Source organism: Lonchura striata, chromosome 2 (assembly GCF_050655825.1).
Source record: "Lonchura striata isolate lonStrDom1 chromosome 2, ASM5065582v1, whole genome shotgun sequence".
Taxonomy (NCBI): Eukaryota; Metazoa; Chordata; class Aves; order Passeriformes; family Estrildidae; genus Lonchura; species Lonchura striata.
The window spans coordinates 73,381,035-73,399,581 of NC_140704.1; the positions used below are offsets into that span (position 1 = coordinate 73,381,035).

The 18,547-nt window shown below is 39.8% G+C and overlaps 1 protein-coding gene across 1 annotated transcript in view; it reads left to right on the top strand.

The window, feature by feature from the left end:
- PDE1C (phosphodiesterase 1C) overlaps positions 1-18,547 on the top strand; it is a 188,381-nt gene that overhangs the window by 19,526 nt on the left and 150,308 nt on the right. Inside the window, exon 2 of the mRNA XM_021540500.4 lies at positions 5,449-5,475. Coding sequence (XP_021396175.3) covers positions 5,449-5,475 — 27 coding nt within the window. The remainder of the gene's footprint in view (positions 1-5,448; positions 5,476-18,547) is intronic.

The following is an 18,547-nucleotide window of genomic DNA, read 5'->3' on the forward strand; positions in this document are numbered from 1 at the left end:
TTGTGTGAGCTATGGATGTAGTGGGATTCCACTATTAAAGGACATTATTGTGTGCTTTTGTTAACAGATGACTAAGCTTTCTCCTCATATCTTACAGATGCTAATTATAAAGCTTTTTAAATATAGGAAGAAAAATATCTCTTTCTCCTTGAGCCTATGAACAACCAATTTTAGCTTGTGGCAACTATTTTCCTAAACAATTGTAGTTCCTCTGAAGAAGTAGCTTTTGCAAAATGATCCTCTTCAGGCATGCTTTAGAATGTCAGTGGCAACACTAAGGGTATGGCATGCAAGCTCTGATGAGGCTTGCTGCATCAGCTGAAGGAGTTCATGTACTGGTAGTTTTTCTTCTCTGCAGAGTGGCCACTAAGGAATGTATTTCAGATATGACAGACAAAATCTGACATCTTTGCTAAAAGTCACCATTGTTGGCAGTTTAAGCCAAAAGGTTGAACCTTGCATGGAGGCAACTGATGTTTGGAGGTGTGCTCATGTCTGCGAGCCAGGCTGTGGGGGTGAGGACCTGTGGCAGGGCACTGCATACAAGGCAGCTGCTGGCAATAACTTTTTAAACCACTGCAGCAGATTCATTTTTTGCTAGTCTATTGGTGCCCTAAAAAGTTGTTGCCCTCTTTTTTCAGTAAGAAACACAGATCCAGCCCAAAAACACATGCTATGCTAGATCTAGGCTTCTGCACTCTCAACTGGAGGTACAAAGAGAGCACAGGTCACTGAGTTTTAGGGACTTCAAAAGATCCAATTGCTGTGACCAACTATGTGTACCCTCTGAACTTATTGCAACAGCCAAGCAAAACAAAACACATTAGATGAAGCCACTGTGAGTGCTTATTGTGAGCTTCAGCCTTAAAATTGAGCCATTCCACTGTCTCAGCAGCCTAAGGAGAGTTTCTCACACTTCTCATTCCTGAACTGGGAATATCAATCTATTCAAAAGTGTCATCTGCATTCAAATGTTGTATCTTAGGCCATCAGTCACACATCCACCAGCTGGTATCCTAAGTCTGATCACTACAGTGAAGGTAGGTAGAAGCCTGCAGAGCCTTTTTCCAAGGGTAGATATAGCCCCTAATCTCTAGCAGAGTATGAGATTTACTTTCAAATTCTAGTATATATTTTCAAGGATGAAACTAGGCAAAGATCCCTCTATTACTTCTGCAACACCCACAGGTTTATCCATATCCTGAAAAGATGCCATTAATACCAAACCCTGTGGAATGAATGTGGAATAACACCATATTAACCAAACCACTATTATGAGTAAAAATAATTAAGTGTTTAGGTAATTTTTCAGAGGTTGTGTAGGAGTGAAATAGCAATTCATATAGCTAGTTGATATTATGAATTGTATGATAATGGGGCAAAACCAAGTCAGCTGACAGAATTACTTAATTCCCCCAACCTCTCTGTCCTCACTTCTCTCTGTACCTACTCAGTTGACTCACACAACTCTCAGAAAACTAAGGTCTGAGAACATCACTACCAAATGCATGCATGGATTTTGCATATTTATATTATATTCTCTTCATTTCCAGGTTCCTAGATGCAGAGGAAGGGCAGGGGCATTTTTGCAGAACTCCAATGCAGTTTTACTTGGGCTCAAGTAATGAATTGTTGTGTAAAACCCTGAAGAGATAATAAATTAATGGGAAAGTGCCAGAAGGGGAAATACAGGGAAAAGCAATTTGGCTGAGGGTGCAATGGAATTAAATTGCAAAATTAGAAACATAACCCTGTGAATAGACAACCTTGAAGAAGTTGATGGGCATCAAAGCACAAAGATAAATTTTTTATATCAGTTTATTCCAATGGGAATTTTGTGGCCATACAGCATAGCAATCTACATCTTATTGAAGATTAAATACCTTCGAAAATATGTCCTAATTTTATATTGGGCCAGTATGTTGTCTTTATTTCTCTGGCTACAAGAAGAATTCCTTCTCAGAAGAGGAGATACTGAAATAGTCAACTCAACATTTTTGTTAACTTTATGGTTTCTGAGTTTAAAAATTTCATTTTACCTACCACTTCAATTACAAAATACCTATCTTTAAGTGTCTTACTGCTTTTTTTTTTTCTTTCCATTAGGCTCTAGCAGCTTTCTTGGACTAGGACTGACTCACTTCATACTATACTCATGCAAGTGTAACTGCATTAAGTTCAGTGAAGTTATTTTTTAGTTTACACTGGTTGTAGAGGGCCTACCTAATGTGAGTCACTTGATAATTCTCTTAAGCATGAAAAATACCCCTACTTTGTTCTAATTATTTTTTTTTATTGTAAGCTAAATATAAACTTCTGAATAATACATTCCACAGCAAGTAACAGGAATTGAATGGATGTGACAGTCTGAGCATGACATGTGCATTGAGAAAAGAAACTGAACTTACACAGATTTGATAATATCAATATGCCTCTTTTCAGGCATGAGCACAGGATGGCTCACAGATGTGGAAATCTGTAACATTACCTCCTTTAAATCTGTCTCATTTTTTCTATCCTGGGAAAGAGATATAGCTTGGGTTGGTTAAAAAAAAATGAAAATTCCCTTGGGTTTGACTGGAAGTGTGCCTGTTCCTAGGTTTATTCTAGAGCATCTGCTAAAAGCAATTTCATAGATAGTTCCTCTCTTCATAGACTCTCCTGGGGACATAAATCAAGATATCTTGTCCAACATATATATTTTTTAACAAACAAACAAACTCCTTATAATAAAACAACCTCAAAAAACAAACAAACAACAAAAAAAAACCGGAAACCAAACCAAACCTAAATCTAGCCCCCTCCAGTTTCCTCTTGTTAATGCACACATGGTTGCTGATTCAAGCCAGTCTCTGATGCTGCCTGTGGTATTAAAGAAGTAATTTCTAATTCCTTTGTTTCCAGTGGTCTCTTTTAATGGAAGGCATGTCTAAGTGGTGGTTTGTAACCATGAAGAAGATAGATGTTGACACTGTGTTTCCAAAAACAAGTTGAATATTCTATCCACGAAAAGTTATATGCTATCAACACCATTTTTTAATAATGTGGCGAGTAGCATTGTTAGACCTTATTTTTTGAGATGTTGGAAGTTCAAGCATACAGAATTTTTTTCCTGGATATCAGAATTTGCTGATGGTGTTTCTTTTAAAGCATGTGCATGCAGTAATGATACTGAATATATAAACAAATGTTCCTCTAGTTATATTCTCATCAAGTGTAAATTGCAAATTCAGTCACTGCTTGGAAAAGCAGTCACTAATTTGGTGCATGTAAAATTTATTTGTGATTGGACTGCAGGTGTGGAAACAATAACAACAATAAAAAACTGTGTATAAGTTTTTAAAAATTTCTATGACTTAGGAAAATTCTTTTTTTCCTAATACTGTCATCTGTGATAGGACAGCTTTCTAATCTATTAAAAGTATTCTTAAATGAAAGGAACACTAAAGGTGTAAATTATCAGAAAAGTCATGCTATTAATCAAAAGTAAACAACACCCTAAGACTGGAGTTAATGAATTTTATCTTTGCTCAAATGTCTGAAAGAGAAACACTTTTAACATTATATGAAAGTCACTAACCAATAGTGAAATTAGTAAAATTAGTAAAGTAAAAAAAGTAAAAGTAAAATTAGTTTTGACAGTGTTGGAATGAACCATAACAGCATCTCAGGGTAAAGAATAAACTTGCAAATAATTTCATTTTAAAACTTCAACAAATTTATATTTCTTGGAAATAAAATCTTCTAATTACTGTGCATTAGACTGGCCAATCAGATGGGCTATTTTTCAGCAGATTTTTTTTGTCAGAAAACATAATGAAGGTCTTTATTTGTCAGAGTATAAAATTCCTAATGTACAGTAATCCAAACAAAAGCTCTACTTTTCATCTTCCTGTAATGAAAATGAAAAAATCTCATAGAATAAGATTTGTCCAGTTGCATTTCTGCTTTTATGTGTCAACATTCTTAACATCAGTAAGCTACAAACTTGATACTGCTATGAATATTTTCTCTTTTACTCCTCTGCATAATTTCAAGTTTAAATAAGTAATTCTTCACACAGTAAATTGTAAATGAAATATTTTTTCAAGTAGTTATTTAGTATGTTTGTGATTCCAACATGGTCAGAATATAGAAGTGGGTACAACCACAAGTACAATTTGTAAAGATATTTGTTGGATGAAACATTTTACAGTGAGGAGACATTATCCATGGCTCTTGTTAAGTAGAAAATAGCACTACATTCCATTTTGCCATGTTTCTTATTTGTAAATAAAGTTACTCCTTGTTTGGCTTTTTTTAGGCCCACCCTAGCTACAATTTTCCATGTACAGTGCTATCAGAAATGAAAGAAGTAAACTCGATGCTAATAGCCATACATCTACTTTAACAATATTACCTACACATTGAAAGTGATGGGAATGTCTGTTAATATATTGCTAAATAACAGGGCACACCTCATCACAGTCTACATTGAAAATTGTTTCAGTCACTACTTGTGAAGTTTAAATATCATTAATTTTACTTTAGAACATAAAAACAGAGCTGAGTTCAAGTAAATTAATGCCATGTTTTGCCAGCCTCTGTGCAAAGTCTTTGGAGACAGCTGCAGAAACAGCAGCTCACAGACAACATACAATGCTGATACACCCCTGCAGGTAACTGTACAGCCACACAGACAACTATGCAGAAAGGCGTATATTGCCGTTTTGTGTATTGCCTTACTATGTGCATTGACAGCCTGTGTCATTACCTGCTGTTGAAGACAAAATCCACCATGATAAGACAAGTAAGAGGTTTACAGCCTTTGCTGTAACTGATGCGGTGTAAGCACGGGGGCAGAGAAGTCCTATATGCTTATCTGCTCTTGCCATTCCTAGTCCTGGGTTAAGGTCTCAAGATAGGTACAACAAAGTGAAGCTCTGTGATGTGGTATCTGGAATTTGTTGGAGTAGAGAACTTGCTAGGATCTAGACTTCCTTTTTAGAGAGAGACTGCTCTAAAAACACTGGGGTTTTCCACTGACTGACCACAGAGAATCTGGTTGGATACATTTCATTACTCCATGTTAATGGGATCTTCACAGATCTTATCTTACTTATATGGCGTATGAGAGACATAAACGTTACAACTAGTAAATACAAGTACATTTCTGACACTTGGACTTCCTGTTAAGTCATTTAGAATAAGAATTTTTTCTTTTGTAGTTGCAACAACACTTTCTCACAAGAAAGGGTAGTATGTGCATATAAGCAAACACAAGTTTTTCTTCTGAATTTAGTAGCAACCACCACTGAGGTTAGTAGAAGGGAATGGCTACATCAGGTTTGGGACAATCTTATGGGAGAAGTGACTTCACTGAATTGCTCCTGATTTCTAACCCTCTCCTTTTTCCTTCTTGCCTGTGAAGACTTCTCATCTCAGTTGTATTTTGTTCTTTTCCTGCAGGAGAAAATATAAGAAAACATCACAGAGGTAAGAGTAAAACACAGAGGAGTGGAAGGCATTTGTGAGTAATTTCCCTATTTTTTTTTTTAGGGGGTTTGAAAAAGGATTTTCCTATTACCAGGTTGGTGGTTTTCTTTTTTTTTTCCCCCTGGGGAAATGCCAGTCTACTGATTTTTTCCCACTTTGAAGGACAATCTTGTGCTGCTGCTGCTCCAAATCTCCTTTGCTGCTAATGGTAGTCTTCCCCTCTGATGTTAGTGGTAATTCTCTATGAGCAAGGACAGAAATATTTGTCACTGAAGGTGAAATCCTAACATCACACCATTTCTTCTGCAAGATCTACTGGCTCTAACTTGTATTGTTTGTTTATTCTATAATAACAAAACGAATTGCAGACTTGTAGAGTTACTAATAATCTGTGCCATTGCAGTAGATTGAAGGAAAATGTGAATCCTCTTGATTAAGAGTCCATCTTATAGCCTTCAGATGTACTTATCTTACTGCTTCCTTGTAGGTGGCAGGCTCAATGGAGGTCTTTGACAGATAAATTTGCTTGCTTTGGAACCCTTGAGCATGCTGGCAATTAAGCCAATGTTATGTCTTGATTGGCTAAGGTGTCCTAGGCACCACTTCTGTTTCCTGTAACTCTTTGCTGAAGATTATTCTCTAACGCAGCAATGACAGGACAGGCTATATGCATGCTTGTGTGTCACAGCCACAAGAAACTGAAGTGTGGTGGCTTGAGTCTTGGACAAGATGAGTTTAAGCTATGAGAGTTTAGTAAAATATACTGATTTGGATATTTCTGTAGTGATCTGTGTAAGAGGGCATTGGATAATGTGAGACACAAGAACAGGAGAAGGTAAATATGCTCCTAGGTTTTTTTCTAAATATGGGGCTGCCACTGTAGTTTTGTTTGCAGGTCTACTTTTCTCCCTATTTCCCTTGCTGCTGCAATGATTATTAATTAATTATGAACATTTATCTGGCCTCAGGTCTTCAGCTTCTGCAACAAGATTGTTTCCAGAATGAATACAATGTGAATGAATACACATTCCAGAATGAATACACAAACACACTGTGCCTTGGACTGCTTGCATTGTCAAAATATTGCATTGAGTACTGTGCCTTATTTCAGTATCTTTTCTGTGTGCATAGCTGTGACAATAGCAAGGTTTGTATTCAGCATCTCTTTTCTATGGGAGACTTTCTGTAAGCCTCAGAAGAGAGATATAAAAGTATGTTCTTTGAGTCCAATACCTTCTTGTATTGATGATCTACATAGACTACAATATGTCAGTTTGTTTAAACATAGCATTACAGGGATAAGTTTTGTGCCCTGTGGGATTCTGAACTTTCTGGTTTTTCTCGTACTGTTACACATGCCAGCTGCCTGTCTGATGGTGTGCATCCTTGCAGCAATTTTGCAAATGGGCTTTCATGACCTTCTGATGTCTAAAATGATGTGAGCTCTGCAGGGACTGGCATATGGCAACTGCTGAGCATCTGCTCCTGATAACCTTGCCCAGTGAGTGCTGACTGCTGGCCCAGAGGGCTCTGTAGCACCACAGGCTAACTGTTATTTATGTCTAGGAACCACACATTGGCATCACCTAGGGAAACCTAGATGGCTGGTAAGATTCTGCCTTGAATTTTCCACCTGCTGAGTGATTAAGTATGATACTAAATGGAAAATTGTACATACTGCCACCTGGTGAAAAAGTGTAACATCCAGCAAAAAGAAGTGGTAGGAGAGCAGCTCACTTAAAGTCTGGTTTTAACTAACACCTGTTATGTGCAATGTGCATAAACTAAAGACTTAAGTCATGTTTCCAACTTCATTTCTCACATTCAGGTTTTCCTTTTGCCTTTGATATGTTTTTCAAAACAATCATTGTGCTTCCTACATCACTGAGCTCTGAGGGTCTCTGACAGCTGAACTGAAATTATCTATTGCTTGCTTTTACATCTTCCTTTTGTTTCTATTTGGAGAGTGTTATCACATAAGAATGCCTACATATAGTAGCAGCAGCTATATAGGAGAAACGGTGCTGTCCTTTGTACATTGCAGTTAGTGTAAAGAAACAGTTGCCTCTGAATGAAGACCTGTTGGGTAGGAAAATCAAATACATGTAATAAAATAAATGAGGTACATAAGAAAATGTAATGAGAAAGAGCTGAGGTAAAATTTGAGCCATCCTAAAAGTGTAATTAGAAATGCCAGACTGTGACTTTTACTTTGATCATTGTTTTAATCATTGATCTGTTTATCATTGAGTTGACTTGAATGTTTTTGTAACAATAATATATTGGTATGATTTTTGTTATAAACTTCAAACTATCTAGACTTATAAATTTATAAACTATCTAGACAACCCTAACTTCACTAGTCGCAACCTGAATTGCATCTGAACTACTGAATATGATGTAGATTAATCACAGCAATACCAGAGAAGTGGTATATTCAATCTAACCTCAAGTCATTTTATCATTCTTGTCGTGGCGCGGCATGCGCTCCCCTCGCCGCGGCACCCTGAGCGGTGCCGTGCTGGGCGGCGAGAGGGAAGAGAACGGGCGGCCGCTCCCCCTGCGAAGCTCTGCTGTCCCAGTCGGTGGTGCGGGAACAAACGAAGGCGACACGGGACTTGGGGGTGAACAGGATGGTTTTATTCAGTGAGCCCCAAGACCTCTTCGGGAGCGGGAGCAGAGGTTTTATACAAGAATTCAGGAGGAGGGGTATAGGAACAGCAACCAATAAGGGAATAGCAGGGGAGGAGTTTAGGGCAGGACTAACATATGACAAACCTATCGGGGGAAGCAAGGGAGTGGAATAGCACAAAGTAATCAATAGGGTGTTGAGCCTCACTAAATAGACAGGGAATGATCTGGAAGCAGAGGAGGGGGCTAGGATGGATGACAGGGAAGGTTCCAGGGAAAGGGGCAGGGAAAGGGAGGATTGACAACTTGGAGATGAGGGGGTTAGGGGAGAGCTAGGGAAGATTGACAACTGGGGAGAGGAGGAGATTAGGGATGGGGGGGGTGAACAGATATTGAACAAATATCAAATTAAAGAGAAACACACCACCGCATCTCCCCCTTTCTTTTTATAAAAGGAAGGAGAATTCTGCAGTTTAAGCAAATTAATATAACACACAAATAATATAAAATTCATACACTAAATACATTAAAAATACAGTAAACACAGTAAAATACAGTAAAATCATATAGCAAATGATGGTCGGAAACACAACACAGACCAGCAAATAACTAAATTCTGATTTCCCAAAAACAGGAGAATAAGGGAAAAATATTTAAGTTGAAAAACATCAGAAAAGAATAACTTAATCATAATTACAACAAAACAACTTCATATTTAGTCAAATTGTAACATTACATATTATTAAAGGGACATAAGTTGAAAGACATCAAAAAAGGATAAACTAATTATGTTTACAACACATGAAACATATAAAAACTTGATCTGGAATATATAAAATTGTCCTAAACGAAACTCCAAATTAAGGGTACAAAGCACAGCAGGATTTGTGACTTCATCTGATTTAGAACTTGATTTGTCACGGCGCTTGCGATGTTCAGCTTCTTAAAATTCCCAGAGCAGAGTCAGGTCAGCGGACAGTGATGTGGTTTGTCCAATTTGAATGTTTGTTTGAGAGGTGGGCATAATATCTTGAGTATTAATTAAACGGGATGATCTTTCTTTCTATAAAATATAACTCAACAGATTATTCAAAAAATAATCAAAAGCAAAAAGAGGAATTTGTAGTTAAATAAAAAGGAACATTGGGTAGGGTACATTAAGGAATAGGATAGGGGGTGAACTAGGATGCCGCCATCTTAGGGGGAAAACAAGATGACGGATCCCCAGTCCCGGGTTTCGACTCTATTTCCTCGGGAGAAGGTCCCTCCCGATCCTTTCCCCCGGAGGAAGAGCCAGAAGAAGGATGGGGGAATATCCAACCCCGCTTCCCCCAATAGGGACTAGCCTCGTGCAGGGATGGTGCAGGGCCATTGGGAGAGAGATGGGACTGGCGGGAAACCAGGGGCGGAAAAGAAAAGGTCAAGGCAGGAAAGCGGGTTCCAAGCGGTGTGGCCATCGCCATCTTGGAAAGGGGTTCTGGGTACACTGCACTTGGCTTGAGCAGTGTCCGGCAGGGCACTTGGGGCGGCTCGACCACAGCAAACCCCAAGGGAGGATAGGAAAAGGTTTAGGAAAGTCCGAGGGGATGGGGGCATAGGGAGCTTCACAGAAGCCAACAGGGGAAATGTACAGGAGGGAGGCCCGATGCAGCTGGATGTTGGTGCAATGCGTGGGTATAAAGGGCCTTTTTTAACAACCCTCCCATAGTTAATGTGTCGCCTTTAAATGTCCCACTTGTGTCTTCTCTACCCCCTCCGTCCAGCCCAGAATGGGGAGGGGAGGATAGAAAAGACAATATTTTCAAGGGGAAGAAAAAGCGATCTAATATGGGTTGCCACAAAAGACTGGGCGAAGAATAGCACTCAGTGCTAACCCCCCCCAGAAAAGGAAAACCCACCCGCCTGCCAGGGACATGCAGGGATACAGCCCCAGTCTGGGCGCAGGCGGGGGTTAAAACGCAAAAAGAAAAGCGGCAAACCCAGCCGTCCGTCGGGGCGGTCCCCACCCCGTCTAGCCCACCTTACCCTCCGGGCCCGGGCGGTGATGGCTTGAATCTTCTTCTCGACTCAATGGAAAAGTCGCGCTAAAACTGGGGATGTTCCTTCCCGGTTTGGCCCTTCCGGAGGCTTAGGTGTTCCCGTTAAACCAAAGTTCGTCCCCGAAGCCTTGTTTTCGGCCACTATCTGCCTCCGGTGGTCTCGCTGCAGATGCCTTTCTTCAGGCTCAACTCGTGAGCCACTGCCAAACCGCACTCTTTGTCCTCGGGTAAGTCCACCCGCCTAAAGCCTCTGCAGCTCGGCTGCCCGTGCAGCGCGGCTGCTCCAGGGCAGGTAGAGAGCACAGAGGCGAGGACGAAGAGGTCCCAGAGCTTCAATCTTATTGCTCGGCGCTCAGCTCCTCTTAGCATCCAGCAGAGCTTCCACGGCCGCAGATGTCCCTCTTCCCTCCTTCTTCTTCTGTGAGGCGGGCACCCCCACGAATTTGCCCGTTTTTTCTAAAAGATGAAGGAGGGAACCATCCTCTGCTACCATTTGTTGTGACGCGGCAGGCACTCCCCTTGCCGCGATTCCCCGAGCGGTGCCGTGCTGGGCGGCGAGAGGGAAGAGAACGGGCGGCCGCTCCCCCTGCGAAGCTCTGCAGTCCCAGTTGGTGGCGCGGGAACAAACGAAGGCGACACGGGACTTGGGGGTGAACAGGATGGTTTTATTCAGTGAGCCCCAAGACCTCTTCGGGAGCGGGAGCAGAGGTTTTATACAAGAATTCAGGAGGAGGGGTATAGGAACAGCAACCAATAAGGGAATAGCAGGGGAGGAGTTTAGGGCAGGACTAACATATGACAAACCTATCGGGGGAAGCAAGGGCGTGGAATAGCACAAAGTAATCAATAGGGTGTTGAGCCTCACTAAATAGACAGGGAATGATCTGGAAGCAGAGGAGGGGGCTAGGATGGATGACAGGGAAGGTTCCAGGGAAAGGGGCAGGGAAAGGGAGGATTGACAACTTGGAGATGAGGGGTTTAGGGGAGAGCTAGGGAAGATTGACAACTGGGGAGAGGAGGAGATTAGGGATGGGGGGGTGAACAGATATTGAACAAATATCAAATTAAAGAGAAACACACCACCGCAATTCTACTGTCTAGCTCCCTTTGGTAAGTGAACAGTAGCTCACTATGCAGTGAGGGGAGAGGTAGTCAGAAAGAGGAAGAATGAGACAGGAAGCCAAAGCTCTGAATTTCCAGCACCTGAGCACCTCAGTCATGTTTGATTTGATTGTTGAGACTCCCAGTTGTCCTGAAGACTGACAGCTGTGGGCTGTCTTATATTTATAGGAGCTACTCAGCACCTACAGCTTCCTGGAACATTAGAAGGGAAAAGGAAAATTTCAAGTTGGCAATCTCCTCCTAACCTAGGTTCATCCTCTTGCATGAATTCAGCTAGTGCAGGCAATTTGGCACTTCTAAAGACTCACGAAAGTTCAATTTATTGTGAAAATTTTGTCAGATAAATAATTTGTGTTAATTTATGTGGCATAAATTTTCCTCCATTATAGTCCACCATCATGCATTTTTATTCCATCAGTAACACAGAATTGCATGTGTTGTTCTTTTAATTTAGCTTTATGTTGATTAACTGCACAGTTGAATTTTCTATTAAGATGCAAATGCCTATTTTACGGTGACCTTACTTTAGACAAAAGCCAAGAAAGAGGAGTCCTGATATTTGATCCACCCATCATACTAGAAAAGAAAATGTTAAAGGAGAAGCCACTGCTCAAACATTCTCACACCCTTCAGGGAGTTACATACACATACCACCCCAAACTTAAATGGCAAGGCCCAGAGTCCCTTTGCAGCAGGCAGCTCTATAGAGCTGTGTGTGCCTCTTTTGATTCCTTGCTCACACACACACACTGTCAGGTGTGCTTCCTCCTTCTTCAGGCTCACCAGTAGGTTTCCTGCAGCAAGTCAGCTCAAGCTGGGTGCCTCCAGAGAGGGGTCCAGAACATAGAAATCCATGGAAAATTATACCCTTATGACTTAGCATGTCTTGAATGCATTTCTCAGTCCAATAGTGGGTTTTGTTTTGGGTTTTTCTAACATCTTACTGAGTTATTTCTCAAGTGTCCTGCATCTTCTCCTGGTGGCTCTAGTTTCCTTATCTTCCAATTTGTGATTCTGGCACACCTGGTCACTGGTAGAGCCTAGGAAATGAAAAAGTCCTAGACATAGGGTAAAGAGTACTTAGCAATTACTGAAACATCGTATTATTTATATTCTTCTCATACTAAAGCAAAGACACAGCACAATAGCACCTACTAGAAAAATAACATAGAATATTAACTATTTCAGCTGAAAGTGTATCTAGATGTAACTTCACAGCCTGTAGCCTAAATCCAGCTACTCAGGCTAAGAAGACTAAATCCACACTGTATTATAATTGTGTGTAATTAATTCTACTTCAAATGTACTTATGCTAAAGAAGTGGTATGTCTCAGCAGGAAATGTGAACAAAGGGTCTTTGAAATATGACTTTGAAAAAAGTCCCTGAAAAAAAGCATACTAGCACCCTAGGGTCCTGCAAATTACTAAAGTGGTTTCTTCAAAAAAAGATTGTACTCTGATTAAGAGAGGTTGACACCTGATACAAACCACATGGCCAGAATATTAAGACCTCCCTAATCTTCAGCAGAATTTTGTTTTATCTACTTCAGACAATAAGGCAAGGAAACTCATAAGCCATCTTTTCCATCCCTTTCCCCTTTTCTTATTCTTTCTCATCTAAGTATGTGCTTCTTAGTTCCAGTTTGCTTCAGCATTTAGTTAATATGTTTATGGAGAAATGTGTTTATGCCAGTGTAGGGCACAAGAGATGAAACCATAAATGTAATGGTGTTACTTACAAAATAAGTGGAAAAGTATATCTCCCCCCCAAATTTAGTTAGTAATTATCAGGGTTGATTATGCTGATACCTCTGTAGGTTAAAACAATCCACTGTCACTTTTGAAATATTGTCTTGCATGTCTCATTCTAAGTAATATTTAAGTTTTGGCATTTACTTCCTGTGAGGAAAATTCTGTGCTGGGATTAATCTCATCTTTTAGTGCTTTATTGTGTTCTCTCAAAGCGGATTGTCTGAGTAAGGACATTATCAAAGAATGAGTAAAGTTTCAAAGGACCACAGTGTGTCATCTGGCCCAACTTCCCTGCTCAAGCAGGGTCATCTTAGACTATATGTTAAAGGAGTGTGTCCAGATGGTTCTTCAATATCTTCTACAAGGGAGACTCCACCCCCTCTCTGGTCAATCTATTGCAGTATGTGGTCGCCCACACAGTGAAGTTTTTCCTCATACACAAGCGGATAGGTAGTTCATTGATTTTTTTTTCCATCAAGCATTTATAGGGTATGAACTATAGCAACTTCTTGGCAATTTTCAGTACTGGGTTATTACAGAAATCTGGTCATTTAAATTACCCTAAAATTAAACATTTCCACAACTAATTCAGACCTCCTATATCTTAGCTGTGTCTCAAAATTGCTTTGGATTGATAAGGAGTTGTTTTAATCCTTCACTTTGATTTAGCAGGCAGACATTGGGGAGGAGCGGGAGGTAAGGAGGAAAGAGGTAGAAAGAACAAAATTGTTAGTAACCGACATTGTCTTGACAATTAATACGTGAACAAGCTTTTAGCTGGGGACATCCTCAGAGGGTGGGTGATGTAAACCGAAGTGCTGCATAAGTTTCCAGCCTTCAAAACCTCTCACTTCTTACATGTGTGTCTCTCTTACAAATTATGAAGGGTGAATCCTAAAGCATTTTATTAAAAAATATATCAAATGCAAGGGATAAGACATCTTTGCTGAGACATTTGCCCTATCTACTGGCAATAGGACATTTTCTCAAGTGAAATTTCTCCCTTGTAGTATGAATTACATTTGAACCGTATACTGGTTTTGGCTGGGATATAATTAATTTTCTTCTTAGTAGATGGTACAGTCCTGTGTTTTGGATTTAGTATGAGAACAACGTTGATAACACGCTGATGTTTTAATTATTCCTAAGTAGGGCTACCTTTAAACAAGGACTTTTCAGTTTCCCATGCTCTGGCAATGAGGAGGTCCACCAAAGCCTGTGAAGGAGCAGAGCCAGGATAGCTGATACAAACGGGCCAAATTGATATTCCATACCACAGAACATGATGGTTTATATACAAATGTGAAGGAGTTAGCCAGGAGCTGCTGATCACTGCTTGGTTGTGGGCTTGACATCAGTCCATTGCTGATGAACAATAACATTCCTTATTTCTCTTGGGTGTTATTTCTTTATTTCTTGCTCTTATTTTAATTTTATTATTATTTCATCTTGTTTCAATTAGTAAAGTGCTCTTATCTCAATCTACAGCTTTTACCTTTATTATAATTCTGCTCCTCATCCCACTGAAAGGGTCAAGAGTAAAGAGAGTGGGTGAGCATCTGTGTAGTACTTAAGTTGTCAGCTGGGGTTAAACCATAACCAGCCACTAATAAACCTTATCAAATTAGGGAAAACTGTAAACTCTCTGCCCTCATTTCCACATCATAAAATCTATTGGTTTGATTTCTACTGATTTAACTCTGTGTTTTCTTTGAAACATTGACAATAGACTATTCAAGTATTTTCTTCCTCCCAACAAATGCATTTTGCTTGCCCTGTTGTCTTGCCTATTTTGAGATGATAACTTGAGGATGGAATTTACTTTAATTAGATGACAGGTAAATAAGTTTTTTGTGTGATTTCTACATAGATACTGCACTCTAAGCTAAAGGATTTATCACCGTTTTCATATTAAGGTGAAAATATCTATGAGAGTCTCTTCTGAAAACATTGTCAGACCCATGCTGAGTGCCATGCCATCTCCATAACCACAGGGTGGCATGGCTAATAATGTATTTTGATAGATTGGCTTCCAAAAGAATGGAAAATAAGCCTTAACTAGAAACAAGTATTTGGGCTTCCTTTATGTGTGCATTAGTGTAAAAAGGAATCACACATTAAAATACTTAATACATGTTTCAGTAAGCACCACCACAGAGGAGAGTAAGAAGCAATTTACTGCAGTTTTTGTCTGGTATATCTCCTTTCCTCAATCCCATCCATCTACTGATTTATTAGAAGAGATGCAGACCCTATTACAGAATTTCATGTGTACATTTCCAGGGTTTGAATTCCTATTATGCTCCAATGGATGATGATGATAGATTTTCATCATGCAGAAGATTAATTGTTCTTCTGAAGAGAAGAAGGTTCTCAAGTAGAAACTTCCATTTTTTATATACTTACCTGCACATGTTATGCTTGACAAGGGCTTCATCAAATGTCTCAGGTGCATATAAATTAATTGTGGATGATATGTTTGACCATACTCAAAGATGTGCCTAACTGTGTGGATGTAAAAGTGGGTGCATGCACAACAGGTACATTATAGATGCATCTAGATTATTAAAACTGATCCTAAGATTTCAGGAGTAATAATTGATACATTCTTTTCCAAAATGTGGTGTGGATTTTTCTGTGTTGTAGGTTTTTTTTTTTCCCCTTTCAGTCAGGATTTGTGAATATGGTACAGAAGTGCTTTGTTTTCTCATGAGGGCAGGGTTTTGAGCATCTGGGCCTCCAATGCCTGATCAGAAAACTTTTCTATTGCTAGTGTTTTTAACAATTATTACTACTTATTGCTAATAATTCTGATTCATAGAATACTTAAATCCACATTCCCCCTCACCTAGCTACAATCATATCTTCAGAGAGGATATATAACAATTGTCTGAACATAATAGAAGTGCTGTAGTTAAAATCATTGTGTTATCGCTGAGGTTATTATTGCTCTTAACATATACAGGTTACTTATTTCTGAGCTGCTGTGCAACACATACAGATTTAGTGTGAATGTAATTAAGGTTCAAACTTTGGAACCTGACATGACTAATATTTACATAAACCAAGATTTCAGCTTATTTTAATTCCTGTCTTGTTTAATAAGCTATTTTTAAAAGAGGAAAAAATATTTCTGTTCTCTTAAGTTTGTTGTCAGAAACAATGTTTCATGCAGTACAGACAGTACTCTTTGGACTTGTTGAGCAGTAATACATTCTAGGCTGTTATACCATTTTCTTATCAGGCTGTTTTTCAGAGTCTGACATGTTAGTAGTAGCGTGGATAGGATGAAAGTTGTTCTTTCCTGGATTGTTACTTGTTCTTTCTGGGAAAATTCACTGCAGATAGCAGTTACTTTGATTTTTAATGAAAAAGAGAGTAAAATTTTAATAAGTGAAAGATGCTGACATTTCAACAAATCCATACATGGAATCTATCTATTCTGATTTCTTTTTCTGCCAAAGGCTGGTTTAAATTTCTAGGCTTTTTTTCCCCTTGCACTATCAAAACAGATACTATTATAACTGAGTTTCACATAAACTGGTAATTCCCCTGGAGGTTTTTCAGCTTTCTAATAACATTTATTCAAATTCCAGTGATACTGACTTAGGATTTCTTCTCCACTTCTGTCTTTTAATGAAGAAAGAAATGCTTATCTGCTACTGACTGCAAGAATTCTGAGATCCACACCCCAGAACAGAGATGGTCCTGCAATTTACATCTTGTGGTTTTGTGAAAGAAGTCATTGGCATTGGAGCATCTGGTTAAGCCCTGCAAAGTGCAATGGCATGTTGATTTTCATGGGAGTACTCAAGGAACGTTTAGGTGCAGAGACTAAGCTATTTTACAAATTCATTGTAGGTCATGACTAAGCAGAGTGATGGAAAAAAATTTTGGACTACAAATGCTGTGTTATGTATAGATGAAGAAATGAGATTGATTTCCTGGGAAGCCAGTCCAACACCTTTTGGTAGAAGCTGTACGTGTTCTGAAAAGCAATTAACTTGTAGCTGCTTTTCTTGTTAGTCTGGCTAAGCCACACAAATGGTTGTACTTCACCTTTCAAATTGCAGTTGCAATTCTTTGTTTCTTTCACCTGGCAATACTGTGGATGTTTTCAGATTGTAGTGACAAAGTCTCCTTCTGTAAGTTTCTGCACTAATAAACAGTCACAGCATCACAGAAACGCACAATGAAGTTGAAAGGGACCACAGTGGGTCATCTGGCCCAACCTCCCTGCTCAAACAGGGTCATTGTAGAGTACATAGCAAAGGATTGTGTCCAGATGGTTCTTCAGTATCTTCTGCAAGGGAGACTTCACACCCTCTCTGGTCAGTCTATTGCAGTGTGTGGTCACCCACACAAAGAAGTTCTTCCTCATATGCTGTGCAACTTCCTGTGCATCAGTTTCCGCCCATTACCTCTAGTCTTGCTGCTTGTCACCACCAAGAAGAATCTGGTTCTACTCTCTTCATCCCTTCCCTTCAGATACTTATAGACATTGATAAAGTCCCCTCTCAGTTGTCTCATCTTGAGGCTTATGAGGCTCATCTCCCTCATACTATCCATCTCTTAAGATGCTCCAGCCTCTTAATGATCTTTGTTGGCTTGGACTTGTGGTTATAAAGTTTGCCTTAGTGTTCAAGGCAACCCAATCCACTGTAACCCAATCCCCCTTGAGCAAGGGAAGGTCTTCCTTCCAACATTTGTTACCCTGATTCTCCTGGGTCTCCTGGGTCTCAGAGGTCCCTGAGGGCTGGTCTTTTCAGTGAGGTTAATCTGCTATTCCCTGTTACCAGGGTTCTCCCCTCCATTTAGAAAGACGCCCATGTTATCCTTTCTTTTCCTTTCGTTATTGATGTATTTGAAGAAGAATTCCTTGTTGCCCTTGGCATCCTTGGACAGATTTAATTCCAGATGGGCCTTGGTTATTCTTGTCTTACTTCTACTTATTGTGAAAATCCCTCTATATCCCTTCTAAGTGGTCTGACCATACTTCCACCTCCTGTGTGTCTCCTATTTATACTTGAGTAATGATAGGAATTCATTATTTATTTATGTAGCTCTCTTGCTCCCTTTGCCTGATTTCTTGCTCATTGGGATGCATTGTTCTTGAGCCCAGAGGAAGTGGTCCTGGAATATCAACAAGCTCTCTTAAACCCCTCTTTCCTGCAGAGTCTGTTCCCATGTAATTCTTCCTGGGAGATCCCTGAAGAGACTAAAGTTTGTTGTCCTGAACTCAAAAGTGACAATTACCTGCTGCCCTACTTCCTTTTTGCCCATTACTGAGCTCCACAGTCTCATGGTCACTACAGCCAAGGCTTCTGCCAACTTTCACATCTCCAACAACTCCTTCCCTGTTTGCTTGTATAAAGTCAAGCAGCACATCGTTCCTTCTTGGATTCTCTACTACCTGTGTCATAAAGTTGTCATCAGTGCTTGCCAGTAACCACTTAGACTGTGTTTTGCTGTGTTGCTTGTTCTTCCACAAGAAGCAACACCTATTTCTTTAAAGCTGCTTCTAGCTG